Source organism: Carassius gibelio, chromosome A20 (genome assembly GCF_023724105.1).
Source record: "Carassius gibelio isolate Cgi1373 ecotype wild population from Czech Republic chromosome A20, carGib1.2-hapl.c, whole genome shotgun sequence".
Taxonomy (NCBI): domain Eukaryota; kingdom Metazoa; phylum Chordata; class Actinopteri; order Cypriniformes; family Cyprinidae; genus Carassius; species Carassius gibelio.
The window spans coordinates 10,721,105-10,742,043 of NC_068390.1; the positions used below are offsets into that span (position 1 = coordinate 10,721,105).

The 20,939-nt window shown below is 36.3% G+C and overlaps 1 protein-coding gene across 2 annotated transcripts; it reads right to left on the bottom strand.

Annotated features, from left to right (window-relative positions):
• Positions 1–400: 400 nt before the first annotated feature.
• Positions 401–16,122, bottom strand: vamp4 (vesicle-associated membrane protein 4). Of its 2 annotated transcripts, XM_052535801.1 has the most exons (9): positions 15,953–16,101; positions 13,347–13,478; positions 11,470–11,571; positions 8,662–8,708; positions 8,473–8,523; positions 4,773–4,873; positions 1,986–2,065; positions 1,646–1,697; positions 401–1,479 (listed from the first exon to the last, which is right to left on the bottom strand). In XM_052535801.1, the coding sequence occupies exons 2-9, from the start codon at positions 13,347–13,349 to the stop codon at positions 1,454–1,456; spliced, it is 462 nt and encodes a 153-aa protein (XP_052391761.1). In that variant the 5' UTR covers positions 13,350–13,478; positions 15,953–16,101; the 3' UTR covers positions 401–1,453. The 2 variants fall into 2 exon arrangements, with proteins under 2 accessions (XP_052391761.1, XP_052391762.1); XM_052535802.1 differs by lacking the exon at positions 13,347–13,478 and having other exon boundaries at positions 15,953–16,122.
• Positions 16,123–20,939: the final 4,817 nt, after the last annotated feature.

Consider the following 20,939-nt stretch of genomic DNA (forward strand, 5'->3'; position numbering starts at 1 on the left):
CAGAAGCTTGGATACTGGATTCTTACTGAGATTTCGTCTAACCTTCTTCTACAGTATTTTTGGCCTGTTTCGGTCCAACCGTGGCCAGTACAGATGGAGTGAAGGCGTCTGCCATGAACACATGGAAACCAGAGTACATGACTGAGATGAGAAGAACAGACAAAATGCAGGAACGGAGGGATAAAAGGCTGAAAGAAGGTTATTCAGTGTGAGGAATGCAATTAAAGGGGAATGAAAACGGATCTATTTCAATATTTATGGGCTCCATACTTCTCCCAAAAGGACTAGATTCTCCTGAGAAACTTTTGATATATTGATATATTGCTTTTCTTGCTGTTATCCTGTCATATCACGCCAGGATTGAAGACTCCTCAATTCCAACGCAATGAATCAGATCAGATGGCCCTTTACAATCGCTTTATTTTAAACGCAAGATTATTTCACAGTCTCCCAATGGAAAGCCAATGCCGACTGACTTGGGGAATTGATATTTACAAATAAATATAACAAAACAACAAAAAGTAAAATAGTAAAATAATCAGTAAAATAATATGGATTAAACCAAATGTACAGATGTGTTCAGGTCACCTTCAGCAATAGTGAACCAAATCATCATTGCACACAACGATTACATTACTGACTCATAACAAGCTGTTAAAATTACACCAGTGACCAGTGAAGAGAACTACAATTTTTACATTAACCATTTTACAAGCATGATAAACGCTGATACGAATTCCTTCATATCAAAATAACCAACTCAACACAATTAACCACAGTCAATTAAAACATTGTTGCCAAATATGCAAACATTACAGCTGGTAATAGCAGCAAATATTAAGTAACATTACTTGTTGCATTTCAGACTAACCTGAATTCTACCCATTGTTTTCCCCATGTTAAAATTTACAGGAGTTACACAGATGATGACATCACAGCCATTTTACAGTGTGACATCATCAGGTTTCCTGTTTGGCCCCACCCACCTGAGAAGACAGTATTTCATAATCCTAGCGTTGTGGGAAATGGATCCAGTTTAATCGTTAAACGGCTCTAACGTCTGATTAACTATAAATAGGACATCGAAATACCAGGAATGCAGGGCTAATTTTTTTCTCTCCATGTTTCATTGTGTATAGTACATTTTTTTATATTCTTCAGTCTTACTGGATGCATGTACAAGAAAATAACCATTGTGTTTGTGCGCATACAAGAGATTGGTCTGCACCAGTGTTTGAGCCTTGATGAGAGCTTGATGTGTTGTTGTTGTCGCACACTCACAAATTAAACTCTGCCCCTGCTTGTTATGTTTCCAGATCCTGCCAAAATAGGCAAATACAGTGGGCAGCCCAACCCTATGCAGCGCCCCCTCTGGTACGGAGGAATGACAGCAGAAAGATGAGGGAGAGGAGGGAGGAAGAGTACATCATGCCTCTAACTTCCCTGCCAGAGACTAGCGATACCGCAAGATCACAGGAACTGTAAAAAAAAAAGTCATAATAATAATAATAAAAAAGGAGGGAAAAGAAGGTTGAAGGCAAAATCAGCATGAAACCAAATGGATTGTACTGACTGTTCTAAATTTCCCCCTTTTATATGGTTTAATTTTTGTAAGCATAAAGAAGTGTGTCTGGAGTGGACTTACTGATTATGATGAGGAGAAGAATGACAACCACCAGCGCTACAATCATTTTCATCTGGGGATAGAAGAGAAAACCAAAGGCAGAAATGATATAATGTACAATGTGGCTAAAGGCACACCTTAAGGAAAATGAGCATCCGTAGTGTATGATAGTGGTCGACCGATATATCGGCAAGATATATCGACCGATATTTTTTTCAATTATCGGCATCGGCCGATACGTTTTTCTGCTTGGCCGGAGTTTGAGGTTTTGTAGATGTACCTCTCCAAAGAGTGATTTTACACAACAACCTTAACAACAAAGGCCATTCAGATCTGGTAGACCATCAGGATGGAGGCTCACCTTCATGTCTTTCCACCACATCCTTCTGTGGAGATGCTTGGCTCTACTGCTGAATGCTGATGCATTGTCCGATAGGCTTTCTGAAAGTCATTTGACAAAAGAGGATCAGTAATAGGGTTGACTTCCATGCATGTTAATTATATAACTATATATACTCCTAAACAACTGTGAATGTTTAATATGGATTGTATTCATATCCCGGAGACGCTTGTTGACTTTCATAATAATGTTTTGGGATGTAAAGAGCTCTGCAACATGTGGGACCAACTAAAACAGCTCCAGCCTCATTAGTGCAAGAACAAGAATCAATAAAGCTGAGATCATACCAGCTGCCATTCAACAATTCCACAGAGGATGAATGTGTGTACACCCAGAAAGACACAAAGAACACAGGAGCAGACGGTTTCGTAGATGAATCGTTTTTTAAATGACGTCGATTCGATACCGATTCTCAAAAGCCATGAATCAATCTTTCCGGTATTTATTTCAACACAAATTTAAAACTAGATCTGATTAACGTGAAACTTACACTAAACAAAATTATAAAAGCAACACTTTAGTTTTTGCCCCCAAATTTAATGAATTAAACTCAAAGATCTAAGACTTTTAATATGTACACAAAAGTCCTATTCCTCTCAAATATTGTTCACAAATCTGTCTAAATTGTTGTTAGTTGGCACTTCTCCTTTGCTGAGATGAATTAATTTTTTTTTTACATTTAAATTTCAGTCCACCAGAGCCCATGAATTTAATGTTCATTTCCCTATCATTAGCCATCTCCAAAGGCGTATCAGAGAATTTTGCAGTACATCCAACTAGGGATGGGTACTGTTTACATTTTATCGATAAATCACTGAACATAATAAAAAATATCGAGAATCGAATCAAATCGAGAGCTTGCAAATCAAAAATCGAATCGATTTGGACATCTGATTCAAAACTCAGCCCTAGCATTTAGTCCTGTTTTGATAGTTATACTGACAACAACTGTAACATCGTAATCTAACATTTCTGTAAGAACTGAATATTTGAAAAGTTCAGAAGCAAAAAGGGTTTTCTTTTCCAGTTTGATGCCATTCCAGTTACATTTTAGTATAATTTATATATTATTATAGGATCAATTTATATTTTTTTATTTTAGTTTTAGTCATTTTATGTTTTTTTCTTTAAGAAATGTATTTTAATTGGGTAGTATATACTTATATATAAATACATTAATGAATGTTTTTAATGAATGGATTTTATAAAAATGTTAAATACAAAAAATAACATTTTACCATATTTAGTGCAACACTTTTATTTCTTCCCAACAAAATAGTTTTTTCACTAAATGTTTGGATTTCTAAAATTATTGTGCACTGATTTTTCTAGAACAACTTTTGCTGCCGAATTATCCACTAACCTAGTTCATGATAATTTTTTGTCATAGATTATGAATATGCATAGGCCTATATGATTATCAGTTCCACACACAGAGATATATAAATTCTACATTTATTTAAATGGGGAAAAAAACTTCACTGGTATCAGACTGGTATCTGTATCGGACAATGTCAAACCCTAGGTATAGGAATTAGTGATGTGTCATTTTTGAATGATTCGTTCATTTTGAATGAATCTTTGATGTGACTCGGGAAGAACAAGTCGTCTCGGGGGATGATTGGTTCAGTCGCGTATGCTCAATATTCTATAGGTTCTCCTCTGCTAGTAGTAATTCACCTGTGTCAGTCAATGCAGTCTGAGCCGGAAAGAGAATTGATTAGTTCATAGTTCGGGTCTATTGGGTTATTGACTCATTCCTTAAACACATGACAGACCCATACGCTAAACCAATGCAATCTGAGCCGGAAAGAGAATTGATTAATTCATCTCATGAGTCTTTGGGTTGAGTCGTTCCTTAATCACATGAACGACCCATACGCTAAAACCATAGACAGTAAAATAATGCAGTATTGAGCCTGAAAAAGAATTGATTAGTTCATCTTTCGGGTCTTCGGGTTGTTCATTCTTTTGTCCCCTGACGTGACAACATTGGCTAGAGTAATTAGTTAATTTACAACCTTCCTTACAAATGGGTGCATAGTACTTATTATTATTTTTTATAATAATTATTGGTTATGCTTTAAATGTTGTCCATATGATGGCGAAATCACTTTGATCAAGAGATGTATTTATAATTATTATATTATTATATAGCCTAGTGTTTATTTACTGATAGACAGTCAAAAATACAAATTAATCAATATTTTATTTATTACCGAGTTTTATTTATTTATAAAATAATAACAAACCAAAGATCCTGAAGAAATGGTAACAAAAACACAGTGAAATGTCAGAAATAGTGTATGGGTCTGTCACGTGATTAAGGAACGACTCGACCCGAAAGACTCGTGAGATTAACTAATCAATTCTCTTTCTGGCTCGGACTGCATGGTTTAGCGTGGGTCTGTCACGTGATTAACAAATGACTTGAAAGGCAGATCGGAGCATCCCTAAAATGCTTACATTAAATTTTTTCAGCATTATTTAAACTAATGACAATGATTTTTTATAGTTCTTGACACTTCATACAAAAAACAGGACCAGACATGTGGTTTTGTCACAGGGACGCTATGCTGGAACCTGCTTTAACTCTTTGACTCCACTACTTAATGTTATGAGACTAGTAACTAATCTCAGATCAGCTTGAACAAAACCATTTGCAAAATTTTTTGCACACAGGTGGTTTATTTCCACATCTGGACCTAATATGAGAAAAATACTATGATCTGTCCATGTCCATCTTACCGGATTTATCCTGCAGCTCATCCAGCCGTTCCCCACGTTCAATTACTTTCGAGATGTTCTCCTGCATGACGTCAATGACTTCATCCACCTGAGACTGCACCCTGAAGGGCCATAGAGACAGAGAAGACACCATGAGAGGAACAAATCTGGTGTTTCCATTGATTCAGCAGAACATTTTTACAGCTTAGGATCACATGTTTGAGTCTGTGATTCAAATATTTGTAAGATAACCACTCGGGATTAAATAAGATATCATTATGACTGCGATCTACTGACCCTGCAATGTCACTGGGAGGTGAGAACGTTTTGCTAGACGTGGTCTAGACACATCAAGATAGTATTAACTATTTGATCTCAATATCGCTCAATATAGCTGCTCTCATACAGTGGCACAAAGGATGGCATGGCTTTGGGACGCAGGTTACCCTGCGAATGAACTGAGAACAGGATACGTTGACTCTTGCTTCTTTGCTTGGATACCTGCCTAGTACAGTACACCATGATCTGCACCAATTCCAATCATGCACAGTCTCATGCACTTGGGATGGTACCTACCATGTGTGGTTCCCTTTCAGCTTCAAAAACCCACAGATACAAACAAGGTAACTGCAAGAATCCAAGACTTCCACGGAAAGGCAAGAAAACTTCACCTTCCAAGGTTTCCTATTAAATTCCATTGATTTTGTTATTCCACTCTGCAGTGCATGTTTATGTAAACCTGATGTTGTGTGGCTGCTTGCACTGGGCGAAGCTCTGCTGGGTTTCCTTTGGGAGAATTACTGCAGCATATTAGTATGTAGCAAATTTCATAACAAAGAAAAGCTCACAGTCTTTCTACTACAGCTACGTCAGTACCCCAGGACAGAGATTTTTGAATATTGGGAGTAGCGGTTTACCTTGCCTGCAAATATTATCTGTCTCCACATTCCTAACCTAAGCCCATACTAGTATTTGGAAATTCATAATTGTTCACACTTGAAAACAGATTGTAACCCTAAGCCAATGATACATCAGACTGCACAGCTTGTTGAAAGCTATGTTTTTCACATGGAGGGTAATAAATTGGTAAAAAATATAAAAAATAAAAATCCTACTGATGCACATTGAAGGAAGTACCCAGCCTGTATCAGGAGTGCAGAATATCATACCCTTTTTTGTTGTCAACTTCACAGTTGAGTTCAAGACCTTATTTTCATGGCCTTGGTCTTGGTTCAGACTCAACACTCTTCTGGTCTCGGTTTTGATTCAGTCTCAACCCTTTTCTTGTCTCGGTCTTGATTCAGACTCGACACTCTTCTGGTCTTAGACTTGATTCAGACTCGACACTCTTCTGGTCTCGGTCTTGATTCAGACTCGACACTCTTCTGGTCTTAGACTTGATTCAGACTCGACACTCTTCTGGTCTTAGACTTGATTCAGACTCGACACTCTTCTGGTCTTAGACTTGATTCAGACTCGACACTCTTCTGGTCTCGGTCTTGGTTCAGACTCAACACTCTTCTGGTCTCGGTTTTGATTCAGTCTCAACCCTTTTCTTGTCTCGGTCTTGATTCAGACTCGACACTCTTCTGGTCTTAGACTTGATTCAGACTCGACACTCTTCTGGTCTTAGACTTGATTCAGACTCGACACTCTTCTGGTCTTAGACTTGATTCAGACTCGACACTCTTCTGGTCTCGGTCTTGATTCAGACTCGACACTCTTCTGGTCTCGGTCTTGATTCAGACTCGACAGTCTTCTGGTCTTAGACTTGATTCAGACTCGACACTCTTCTTGTCTCGGTTTTGATTCAGACTCGACACTCTTCTGGTCTTAGACTTGATTCAGACTCAACACTCTTCTGGTCTTAGACTTGATTCAGACTCAACACTGTTCTGGTCTCGGTCTTGATTCAGACTCGACACTCTTCTGGTCTTAGACTTGATTCAGACTCGACACTCTTCTGGTCTTAGACTTGATTCAGATTCGACACTCTTCTGGTCTTAGACTTGATTCAGACTCGACACTCTTCTTGTCTCGGTCTTGATTCAGACTCGACACTCTTTTGGTCTTAGACTTGATTCAGACTCGACACTCTTCTGGTCTTAGACTTGATTCAGACTCGACACTCTTCTTGTCTCGGTCTTGATTCAGACTCGACACTCTTCTGGTCTCGGTCTTGATTCAGACTCGACACTCTTCTGGTCTTAGACTTGATTCAGACTCGACACTCTTCTGGTCTTAGACTTGATTCAGACTCGACACTCTTCTGGTCTCGGTCTTGATTCAGACTCGACACTCTTCTGGTCTTAGACTTGATTCAGACTCGACACTCTTCTTGTCTCGGTCTTGATTCAGACTCGACACTCTTCTGGTCTTAGACTTGATTCAGACTCGACACTCTTCTGGTCTTAGACTTGATTCAGACTCGACACTCTTCCTGTCTCGGTCTTGATTCAGACTCGACACTCTTCTGGTCTTAGACTTGATTCAGACTCGACACTCTTCTGGTCTTAGACTTGATTCAGACTCAACACTCTTCTGGTCTTAGACTTGATTCAGACTCGACACTCTTCTGGTCTTAGACTTGATTCAGACTCGACACTCTTCTGGTCTTAGACTTGATTCAGACTCGACACTCTTCTGGTCTTAGACTTGATTCGGACTCGACACTCTTCTGGTCTTACACTTGATTCGGACTGGACATTCTTCTGGTTTCGGTCTTGATTCGGACTCGACACTCTTCTGGTCTTGGTCTTCACCTGGACTCAACTCTCTTCTGGTCTTGGTCTTCACCTGGATTCAACTCTCTTCTGGTCTAAGTCTATGTTTTAATATTTTTGATAAATTTTCCAATATGTAATCACATTTAACAACCCCCAACCCTTACCAGCAAATCCCTAGAGTAGCGCTCATGCGGTCCAATATTTTAGAAAGAAATTACAGATTAGATGAATAAATACTAATACTAAATAAAATTCAGTACATGCATAAAATATATCTAAACACACATATAAATATACACATACATTCAGAGAAAGGATAAAGAAAAATCCAAATCAATAAAAAGTTATTTAAGATTGTCAACACAATTAATGAAAGGTTGCCACATCTTAAATAATTGTTTTCCTGACCCTTTCAATGAGTACCTAATTTTTTCAAGGTAGAGACAAGACGTAATTTCTCTGATCCACTGATTATGTGTGGATGGGAGAGGATCCTTCCAATTTAATAGAATGGCTCTGTGCACTAATAAAGAGGAGAATGCAAAAATTGTACACATTGATGCAGACAGCTGTAACTCCTCTGGAGTAACTCCAAACAAAGACCCGACATTCTTCTGGTCTTGGTCTTGATTTGGACTTGAACCACTTCTGGTCTAAGTCTTTACTCAGTCTCGACCCTATTTTGGGTCTCAGTCTTGACCCTCCTCTACTCCCTGCCTGTAGATTGTGATAGTCTTGTAAGCATCAGTAAAATGTATTTGTAGTTTTCATCAGTATTGTTTTGTAATGTATGAAAATTTATTTCCATCAAAAGTGTGGTTATGAATTTAGTTACATTATAGCTGTATAAAAAAAAAAATACTTTTGTGTAAAAAAAAAACCCAAACATTTCTAGTAAATATAACAGCACACAGTTAACAACAACACATTTTTTTGATTAGGAAAATGAAAATACTTGCAAGGCAAGTCAACAAATTAAACAAAAACATTCATACTGTTTAATTTTGTCATTTTGGCCTCCAAATCTTGGTCCTGTTGGTCCTCTCCTGTTAAAAAAATTTAATAAAAAAAAAAGTCACCAAACAGACTGTAATAAACAGCTTTGCTAGGAAAGCTGCATGCAAACAAAAATGAATGCTTAAAGACCATTTATTTGTCATGATTATGCAAAACCAAAGACTTACAGGAAAAAGTCCTCCTCTTCATCCGAGCCTTCCTCTAGAAGGTTTCTCTGCAAGTTAAGAAGATGAGGGTGTCAGGGTGGTCAGAACTGGAGCAAGCTGGGTTTAATCTAGAATTCCTTCTGAACTGAGACCAGGTGTTTGACATAACAGTGACCAGACTGAGACTCATAAAGATCTTATTGTGAAGAATAAAGTCATCTGCAAGATGTGAAGGACAACAACACTTTGAAGGGCACAATGTGGGCACAGCGTGTGACGCAGTATTCCCCAGAATGGAATTCACCTGGAAATAAACCCTTTCAGAACACAAAGTCCTAAAAGGAGACGCTGCTGATGCACAAGAGATATTAACTATATTTGATCTGGATTTGTACAATCTGATCTTTTAAAACAATGAATCACAGATCAGGAAGCATCTAGCTGCACTGCATTTAGTTTTGTTTTATTGTCTATTCTTGATCACATTTAACAATTGCCTCACTAGATCATTTCAACATCGCGATGACTATTGTTATATAACTCTCCCTAACTATATCCAGACCTGTGACACTCCTCTCAAATTACATCTGGACAATTTCATGCGCAAGTCAACCTTACCACGGAAAAATAAAATGTTCATCAAAAGAATAAAGAATGCTCAAATAAACTGAACATTTTACTGAATTAAAAAGCTATACATTTAAAGGCGAAAAGTATTCTTTTTAACAAGGATGTTAAAATTGTGAACTTCAAGCTAATATGCATTTATAGCATGTTTTGAATGGGAACATGCTTGTAAGTAATGAAGCTCGATATCTACATCTAAAACGTATTATCCTACAGATTTAGTTAAATTACTGATTTATTACAAATGAGTCAGAGTCATTACAAAACTGATTAAAGAGAGTGATTTGTGACATACGCAGACTATATGGACATCTAACTTATTTCTACACATACAATATGGTAAATAAATAAATAAATACAGTTTATTTTTGCTTCCCAATATCTAGGGGTAATGATTTAGAGTGCAAATTCTGGTAGTTTCAAAGCATCTTAGTATTGTTTATCATTGGCATATATATGCTGCTGTTTTAGGAACTAACATTTATGGGTCTGGACTCTGTCTGCTGGGTTTTAGGACAATTCATTTAAGTGATTCAGTTTACAGGAAACGAGTGCATGACTTTAGATTTCATTTTGTGACTGCAAGTAACCCTGCAGCTGCTCATTTCCAATTGGCCCTTTACTAGGGAATATTTCAACACAAGTACCAGGTCTTTTCATGAGTCATGGTCAACATTGTTACATAACGGCACGTGGAAAGCCACATTCAACTTCACCCTACTACACATTCGAGTTCTCTCACTGTTCAAGCTTCGATGTGAGGCAAATTAAAAGAGACTTTTCTTTGGATGTGATAATGTCTGAACCATCCAACAGTTTCTCCCAAACATAAACCAGTCAGGAGTGGTACCCAAGTGAAAAACAAGAGTTTGTCATATTCTGGCATGGACCTGGATTTTGACAATAATGTCTGGCAGGGTTTTAATGACTGTCTAGGACTGAATGTTAATTAGGAGATCGGTACTGACAGATTCATAGTAAGCGCTCCACTAGTTTATTACCCCCTGCATGAGCTAATACCCGTTACATCATGACATTAGTCTTCACTTTCAAATGGACTTTTCTGTTCTTTTCTGTTCACTGCCTGATTTTGTAAAGATTTTTGAAATAAAGATTTATTCTTAGAAGGGTTGCAATGCAATTTGACAAGTTCGAAAGTTTTTAAAAAGAAGTCTCATGCTCACTAGAGACTGCATTTATTTGATTAAATACAGTAAAATCAGTTATATTGTGAAATATATTTTTTTCAAAAAAAAAATTAACATCCAAAATGTAATTTATTCCGGTGATGGCGAAGCTGAATTTTTAGCTGCCATTACTCAAGTCTTCAGTGTCACATGATCCTTCATAAATTATTCTAATATGCTGATTTAGTTCTCGGTAAACATCTTATTTTTACCAATGTTAAAGAGAGTTGTAATGCTATATATTTTTGTGGAAACCATAATACATTTTTGCAGGAATCCTTAATTAATAGAGAGCTCAAAAGAACAGAATTTATTTTTCATTATTTAATCATTAAAATTATAAATGTCTTTACTGTCACTTTTGATCAACTGAATGCATCCTTGTGGAGTAAAAGTATCAATTTCTTGACAAAAATAAAATAAAAATCTAAATGATTTTACCCAATGGACAGTAATACAGCCAAAAACATCCATTAACTAGCGTTGAAGAAGAGACACCACGGCCTTCAAACTTTTATCATTGCAGCAGTGACTTATGAAAGGGCCAAAATCACTCTTTTTCATGTAAAGAATATAGTTTACATATGTCTGTTTATTCAAAATCATGTTTATTTTAGTTTAGTTTTGTGTACATTTTTCTCTCCATCTGTTTAATTTCTTTTCCACCTCAGTTTATACACTGCTATTATGACGTATGGTTACAGATTATCATAGTTAAGAACAAATTGCTCTCTAAAGGGTTGTACAACACAGGAGTTGAAATGTGGTGAACACTGCCGTTTTAGATGGGCTGTTATATAAAGGATATATTTTGTGGTCTGCAGACACTAAAGAACATGAGGAGAGAGTGGTTTACTCTTCCTGTAAACAACATAAACAGATCATGGAGCACAATGGCGTTGTAAACATGCAGAAAGATTCAAGTCTGGCTCTAGTCAGCTAAGAGCATCTTTAACCCTCTCATCTCCGTGTTATCGTCACCTCCAGGTAATCTATATGGTAAGAAGTGACTTACCCGCTCACTGCGAATGGAACCAGTGACCTCTTCATCATTCAGATGCCGCTTAAATTTAGGGGGCATGCTGGGGTCGAGCTGCTCCTCACTCTCTGGCTCCCTCTGCAGGCAAACACAAAGATCTCTTAGATCCCTTTCTTCAACTATAATAAAATATTTAATCCCAAATAATATTTGACTGCAATATAGTCTGACTGTAACACACGCAGAGACACACACACATATATACATACATACATATCTGAAGCTTAAACTTCTCCTATATATGGTTTAACAATGACAGGTTCATTAGTCTCAACTTTAAGCCATAAAAGCTGCACAACTTTTAAGTAAATCCAGCCATAATTCAGACTTGGGGAGAGACCACCCCATTACATTTAACTTGTTTGGTCATGGGGATCACTCTAGACACACCAATAGTAATGTGCTGCTTGCAAACATCAAAGCAAGCAGTTAAAGACAAGCTCTAGTAACTGATGTTAGAGTCATAACGTTCCTCCATGCGTATTCGCTTTATATTCACAAAGCAGTTCATTTCTGGTTAAACCATTTGCCCTGTTCTTTTACAAACCCTTAGCCTATAGCTTTGAAGTTTACAACAGGTTTTTATCTTTAAACTACCAGACATATAAGCTTAAACTTGTCCTATATATAGAATAACAATGACAGATACAGACCCACTAAGGTTCAGTTTCTCACACTGAGCACAAGAGTGCATAACTAGAATCATGACAGGTGATAGGAAAGTCTTTTTTTTTTTTTTTCTACTGTGGCTTGCCAGATTCTACATTTCTACATAATGTAGATTCTACAAATCCATAATAATAACAACAATATTCAGAAAAGTCAAGAGTGTGAGTATAAATATAATGAGGCTGAAAGCGAAGTATTGAGTAGATCAGTTTTGTAGTCCCATTTAAGACTGCAATACACTACATGACTTTTAAAACCGGAACAGATTTTAAAACACTGGGCATCATACACTTACCAACTTTGAAATAGTCAGAGGAAAAACTGGGCATCAAACACTAAACGAATGAGGGTTACAACAAACTCAAGCCTTGTTGCTAAGAGACGTGTGACAAACGCAAACAATGTGTTCTAAAATCGACTCAAAAGATATCAAACATGTTTGAAATCCTGAGACTGGATGGAATCGAAGTCTGAAGCTGAAAAAATGGGATTCTGTGACCGTCATACACTACATGACTTTCCAGTACATCTGTCGTCTGTCTCTAGACCAGCTCTGAATTTCTGACATCTGCAGAAAATGAGGGCAAAAAATAATGTAGTGTATTCCAGCATTTAGAAACTTATTACCTTTTTTTTTTAAATGTAAAATATCAATTGCTCAAAAACTCAAGTGCAATTGCTAATGTATTTTATGTTCTATACTAAAAAGTGAAAATATCTTGCGCTTTTCTTCAACACAGACCTTCTTTCAGGTATTTCACCAAAAACGTATAGCACATACGTTTATTAAAAAAAAAAGACTCATTCAGACCTCTATTTGAGCACTACATGAGCCAGGGCATTCTAGAAGTGAATGCATTTGACTAATGCACATCACAGTGAGACATAATACACTGAAGCAGTGTTGTCACGCTACTCTGATTAGGAAATACTGACTTGTAACTGGAAAAGCTACATGATTTTAACAGCTGAGCTATTATTATAAATATTATTAGGTTGCAGGTAAATCTTGTATTTTCTCTAAATAATTAATTAATAAATAATAATAAATTTTAAATAAAAAGTAAAATTCTTGCTATTCTTGAGCAATATGATCTATTCTCTTCTTTAAAAGGCAAAACAAAGCAGTTTTCTTCCTCCACCCACTGGACAGCAGGCTCAAGCCCATCTCCATGTCCATGTACCATTGAGTCCACTGTCCTCTCTCTGAGACTGCTCTCTGCTTCTCTTGCTGGAGGAGCTGTCGGAAAACGGCTTCTCCTTTATCCAGGAGCACGGCAGAGCTTTCCAGAAAGCAGGAGAAGGGGAAAGAGGGGCTGGGGACAGGGAACGAGAAGGAGAGAAGAGAAGGACACACAGGGTTTGAGAGAAAGAGCATGAAAAGGTGAAGAGAAAGAATCTAACCATCATCCACTGAATCCGCTCACATAGTTCATTTCTGTGTAAGAACAATTAATTAGACCTAAAAGTGTAAGTTAGCCGTAGTAATAGTGTGGACCCAACCTCCAAACTCTTGACCGTTTTGTGTGAGCAAGAGACATAACTTTACATTTTCCTGCAATTTTTACTTCTTAAATTTCACTTGCATTTCCCAATATCTAACCGTATTTCAGCGATGCAGAAAACACGGACGGAATCGCGGATTCCAGTCATAAAAACAGAATTTACAGTTTAACACGGAATGTCACGGAATTTGTCCAATTTTGAATGAATTAATGAAATGTAAGTCATTGCACTTACATCAAATCACGATATGGACTAGTACCTGTAAATATTAAGCCGGAAAAGTATATTTAAATATGAATCCTGCATGTTATGCGTGTCTCTGTTAATGAATGGCGCAGAATCTCCAGAACTGCTCTGAGAGTCACTTCATGAGCATTTGAGCGTTTGATTTGAGTAAAACTAGCGCCACATCACATACACAGAACTGTAAAGGTATTCACGGTAACCCATCAAAATAAAAGTCTAGTTTAAATTAAAGACAAGTATTTGCCAGAAATGTATTACTATTGTTCAGCAGAATGTACATAGTCTACTACTACTACTACTAAAAAGAAAAAAATATAATTTTTTAAGGAATAAACACACAAAATTTCTTCCATGTTTTATTTTAGTAGTAAACCCCCTTTGTTTACCAAAAAATTAAGTTTGCTTAATTTTCAATAATTAAAAGATAAATTAAATGAATGGTTTATGCCTTCATTTGATAACCAGATAAATTAAAATACACAACAGAATTTCTGAAAAAAAAAAAAAAAACATTTCATAAGGCTATTTTAAGAAAAAAATTAACAAATTAAGTTGTTTTCATGCATTTAAATAATCAGACATGCTAAAACAAAGAATTTGGTAACAATAAACCATATGGTGAAGAAACAGATTTAATAATTCATAGGGCCCTAAACTTTTCATTTTTGTTAAACCTTTAATAAATTGTTGTGAAAATGTATAAGTTTTATGATTTTAATTAATTAGACATGCTTTTTGATTAATTCAATTTAATTTAACCATTAAAAAGGAGTTGAGAAAAATGTAAACAGAAAAAATTGAATTTGGAAAAAATAAAACAGATTTCATAGGGCCCTACGTGGTGTGTCTCAGTCTGGGAAGCTGGAGAAACAGTGGTAATTATGTAAGTGATGGTATGATGTGTGATTACTAGAAACGTGAGACACATCGTCATGCACCCCTGGGAAGATTTTCAGCGAATACTGGCATTAATTTCAGCCTGTTTCTCACACAAAAACATTATTATTATATAATATATTAAAGATGCATTATTTAAACAATATGGAAAAGAACAGAAACTTTAAAAAGTGCAGTAGTGCAATGATTGGACACAATGGACAGATGGCTGGAAGGAAGGATGAATGCATGGGAGCCCATTTTCAGGTGTATGACAAAGAGTTAAGACTGAGATGATAGTAAAGAAAACGTAAAGCAGAAATAGAAATAGAAATAGCTGCCAATACAAACCATCAAACCCACAATGAACAATCTGATTGCAAAAGACTTCACAAGTGATCACGCTGACCTAACCTTGTTAAACCCTAACATGTGTCACGTCTTTATGGAAACGCTTGAAAATAATGGACAACTCACAAACAACACTAACAGGTTAGGCATCATTCCAGTAGAAACACACAGGTCAACAGAAACGCATGACAGGATTTACATGATTCAGGAAACAAGACACAGACTTGACTTTCCATCAACAACTGTGGATTAATCAAAAACTGATGGAATAACTGAGTCTAAACCCATGACACACATCACTGTTCATAGAGACACAATTAAACTGATAGACTCAACATTCACTTAGCTACTCGTGAGCAATTAAACACACTGATCTGACCAGATTTTTTAGAGTAGATCGAGCTATAAACTGTATATATATATATATATATATATATATATATATATATATATATATATAAGTAAATATTTAACGTTAACATACTTCATATTGTCGATCATTTCTAATAAACAGCTGATGTTCCGGTGGAGCACCTGCTAAACAGAGCCAGTCAATAAAATCATATAAACACTCTGACCCTACAAGAGGCTAAAATATCGAAAGAAATTATAAGACATGGTTTTGGGAAAAAAAAGAAGCATGAATCCAATAATGGCGTTTACATGAGGACTGGTGAAGGAATGGAAACGCTGAAGTGAAAACAGACAGAATGACAGCTAGCATGAATGCTAACACCGCTGGCTACTTCATTAACCCGACACACAAGCACACGCACACGGGCCTCGAGAGACACATCCCCGGCCACTCTACCTCAGAGATCCTGCTTTTGTCGATTCCCGTTTGGAAGAAGCGCGTTCGTGTGTTTATAATCCCGCTGACTGACTCTCTGAGCCGATCCGGACGCGTCCTGAGTGATGATGGCTCTCGCTCGGCACTGAAGCGGAAGTCAGAACAGCTGGACGGATACTGTTTCCTGCAGACACATCATCACCGTCATCGCCATCTCCATCTTCTAATACAATATTAAACATTAAGAAAGCAAGGAGAACGACTTTAATATGTATTCATATTCATTTCTACAGTCTAACTGATAAATAAATCAATATCTTACCCTTATGTTTTTTTTTCTTCTTCTTTTTACTTTCTAGCTTTTCAGACACTGGCATTTTCCCAGCCTTGATCTCATCAGCATTACAGTGTCATTCAGATGCATTGGTGATGATTCAGTCAGTCATAAAAATCCAAATGGCAAGGAAGAGTACAAAGACAAAAGGTCATTATAGGTGCTAATTCAATCAGTAAACCTGGGTTGCTTGATTTGATCATGTCAGAATGTTGTCATCTTAATCTCAAAATGTAAAAACACAATGTGCATACTATTACACTGGAACCTAGATTTCACATTTTATACATTTTTAATCCCACAGTGTTGAAAACGGTTGAAATAAACTGTCCTGTCGACTTGATGAGATGAGCAGACGTCCTGAAAAGAGCAGGAGAGATACAGTCACAGAAGATTTAGATTTATTAATTTGATTAATTTGATAAGAGTGTAGCAGTTTTGTTAAAACATTTTAGGCCTAATAAAAAATTAAGATATTTTAATAAATATTTTTTAAAATAATTTAATTAATTTACTGAAGCTTCTTTCTGCATTATGATATCATACAAAATTAATTAATCTGGCATTTTCTATTTAATTGACCTTACTCAATGTCTAGGGTAATGGGATGTGATAGCGCCACACAGAACTTTAAATCTTTGTATGAGATTATTTTCATGACATGAAGCCCTGAGGGTGAGGAGGTCAGAAAGTGCCCTGCTTTCTCTCTCTACAGTCTCAAACTGACCTTGACTGCAGAACAGACCTCAATCAAACATCCGGATACATTAGTCATTGCTGTGCTGCTGAATGTGATGAAGCAGGAAGCATCAATCTTTCCGTCTGTCATGAAGACTTTAAACATCAAGACACAGGTCGCACCTGAAGTTAAGAGTTCACCAGAGGTCAACTTTACTTCCGAATGGTGTCCACACAGGATGCTGCTTTTTAATACTCAGTATTACATATGTTTTTAAGACTAAGTGTGACAGGATGAGTTTTAGTGCTCTTAACACAAGAAGGACGAGCTCACCCAAAAACAAAAATGTACTCACCCTCAGTCCATTCAAGATGTAGATGAGTTTGTTTCTTCATCAGACCAGATTTGGAGAAATGTAGCATTTCATCACTTGCTCACCAATGGATCTTCTGGAGTGAATGGGTGCCGTCAGAATAAAAGTCCAAACAAATGATAAGAACACCAGAATAATTTACAAGTAGCCTAATCCATACCACTCCAATCCATCAATTAACACCTTTTGAAGCAAAAAACAGCATGTCTGTAAGAACAACATCCATCATTAAAACTTTTTTCATTTAATTTAAACAGTTAAAATACGACTCCTCTATAATATTGCTTCCTCCAGTGAAATCTCTCTGAATCAGGAGAGAATTATGTACAGATCAAGTGTTTACAAGTGAAAACAGTCCAAAACAGCTGTAAACAAATCAGCTGTCTCATTCTGACGGCACCCATTGACTGCAGAGTATCCATCCGTTGGATGGCCTTTAAAAATGTTCAGCAAATTTTCATTTTCAGGTGAACTGTTCTTTTAACTTACACATATCTTATTAGTCATGGGGTAAAAAAAAAAAATGAGACCATTTGTGAAAATTTTTCTACTTCACATTTTGCAATTTAAATATATTTGAATACATATTATGTACTAATATTTAGTTGAAACATAATAATTTTAGTACTAAGTTGAATTTTTTTAATTTTTTATCCTTTATTATCATCCTTTTGCATTAATGACAGCAGAACTCAATCTGCATGAACTTTGATGTTTGTAAATAAATAAATAAATAATTGACCTTTTTTAGATATGCTTATTTGATTAGTGACATGGGAAAAAATGCATATTCTTTATTTTCTAACACTTTCATTATATATAAAAAAACACACCAAAACCCCGGTGTTGGGTGTCACTTTGGACTGCTCTGAATATGGCAAAATGACATGAAAAACAGAGCTTGTTGAACAGAACTCTGGCATGAGCCTCTCTTTTCACTTTACTATTCGTGAAACATTGGACCATCTGCTGCTGTCTTGTCAACAAGGCAATAAACACATTTTCCCTAGACAGGAATTGTGCTTTCAATCATTCCTCCAGATCCGTAAGTGCTACGCCACAAAAATGTCCCGCTGAAGATGAGGTGAAGAACACCAGGTGTTTGTGAAAGCCTCCCGATGGGTCACTGCAAGATGTGGTTTCTGACCTTTTAACTTGATTCCTGCATTTTATAGGACAGCTTGCAGAGTAAAAGTACAGTTAATGGCCCAATTCACCCTTTCTCACATGTGAAGTTACAGGAGCATTAGAGCATATGAGACTCTTTAGTCTCTGTAGCTTTAACTGAATGGACAGTTATACTTATATATTTATATCTACTAGTGTGGGCAAAGTTTGTGGTTAGTAAGATGAGTATCTTTGTGGTCAACAAAGATGCATTAAACTGATCAAAAGTGAAAGTAAAGAGAGCTAAGGTTACAAAGATTTCTGTTTCCAATAAATGCTGTTCATTTGAACTTTCTGTTCATCAGATAATCCTGAAAAAACTATTTTGTTTCCACAAAATAACTGTTTTCAACAATGATAATAAGAAATGTTTCTTGAGCATCGAATCAGCATATTAAAATGATTTCTGAAGGATCATGCGTCACTGAAGAAATGATGCTGAAAACTCAGCTTCACCATCACAGGAATAAATTACATTTAAAATATATTCAAACTGAAAACAGCTATTTAAAATTGTAATATAATTTCACAATACTTACTAAGTTGATTGATTACACTGATAATTACAAAAAAAAAAAATGTATTACAAGTTTTCTAAAATTGTATGTTTAAATATGCAAATGAGGCATTATTTAATGAAATATGTGCTAATTCGCATAAATTTCTAGTACAGAAATCTGAACGCTGGATGAAGTAAATTTCAAAATTCTTGTAAAAATTTATTTTTTTACATATTAAAGTCAAAGTCACTCCATAATTCAGAAAATACTTTGAAAGGCCGGAAAAAAAAATATTTTAACAATTTTGGGGGGAATAAAATGTTGTACTTACAAAATTATATATGAACACATCCCTCTGTAAAAACCTTCGGAATATAGACAGGAATGGACATGTAAACTTTGGTGTGTGTACGTGCTACTGAAGTGGAGATTTATGGCTCAGTGTTGGAGAAAAAACGGCCTTTACAAATATCTATTGTAATTGAACTCTATTGACACAAATACTTAACAGTGTCTTTTGGATGTTTTCTTTCCATTAGTCTGAAAAAACACTTTATGAAAAGCCAAAAATCAAAAAATTGACACGTGCAAAAAAAACCTCTGTTTTTGCCTGCAGTGTCCTCCCTTAAACACTCGTTTTACCCACTAGACAGACATCCGATCCGACAACATGTTTACACATTGTGAGCTTTAGATAAAAGCATTTCCACAGGATTAAGAGTTAAGGAATCTTGTTGAGCATAACTGAGGCTCATCAAGGTGTTTGTTTCTCTCCGTCTTTCTTTGTTTTCCATAGATGCCACTCTGTGATCTTTAAGGGCTCACTCCCATGAGCCCAGCAGGAGCTGGGACAGGGACGTGTCCTGTGTTTTGATGTGGTTTGGACATACATAGTTTGCATGGGCTCCTGAATACCGTTGATATTTTCCCTAGCCATATGTTCTCTCAGGTCTCCCAGCAGTTGTTTGCATCCCAATCATCCCGTGCAACCATTAGGAATTAGTTCCCTCCACAGTGCTCCAAACTAAGCTTCAGTGCATCCACCAAGCAAATCCATTGTAAAAGGCCTCTGAAAGATGCCAACTATTCTTCCGTTTGAAATTTGAGCCTAACAGACCTGTAGTTCTGATCCAGAGTATTAACTTTAAAATGTTTGCTTTATAGCCCTATAAACGCTCCGCAGCTTAGTGACTGTATTCGTCTTTCTGATGAATTTAACATTGGGTTCAAATAGAGATGTGGAAACCATCAAAAAAACTGAATGGGTCAACTTATCTAGAATTACTGGACATCTTACAGAGGTAGCGCAGACCAAAAACAGTTTATTGCTCCTATTCTTATACAAACATTCATGGTGCTGTACATGCATAACAGCGAATCTGAGTTATGGCTGTCAGTAAAAAGCATATCGCATGCACATATTATCACCCATATGCTCCGGTTAAAAAGTTTGTGGTTGGTAAGTACTTTATGTTTTTGAAAGAAGTTTCTCATGCTCACTGCATTTAAAAATAGAAATATTGAAATTGAATATTATTACAACTGAATATTTTTATATATATATTATTAAAATTTAAACCGTATTTCAGTTGAATTAAGGTTTTCTTATATAATTTAATTCAATACAATTTATTCCTGTGATGCAAAGCTGAATTTTCAGCAGCCATTGCTTTTAGTGATTTGAATAGACTTCCTAAACAAGTATGAACGATAGCAAGGATATTACATTTATCTTTTTTATGTTTATGTTCAAATAAAGTATGTTTTTGAACCTACATTAAGAATAGAGGGATGATATTTTCTGAATCAAATGCATCCATATGCACGTGTTACCAATAAAGGCTTCTTTGTCACGAGGGATAGAAGAGAAAGTGATTGAGCGAGTGAGTGAATAAATGAATGAGAGAGAATGCAAGAAACAGCATTGCAAACACTGCCTGCAGGCCATTAATAAT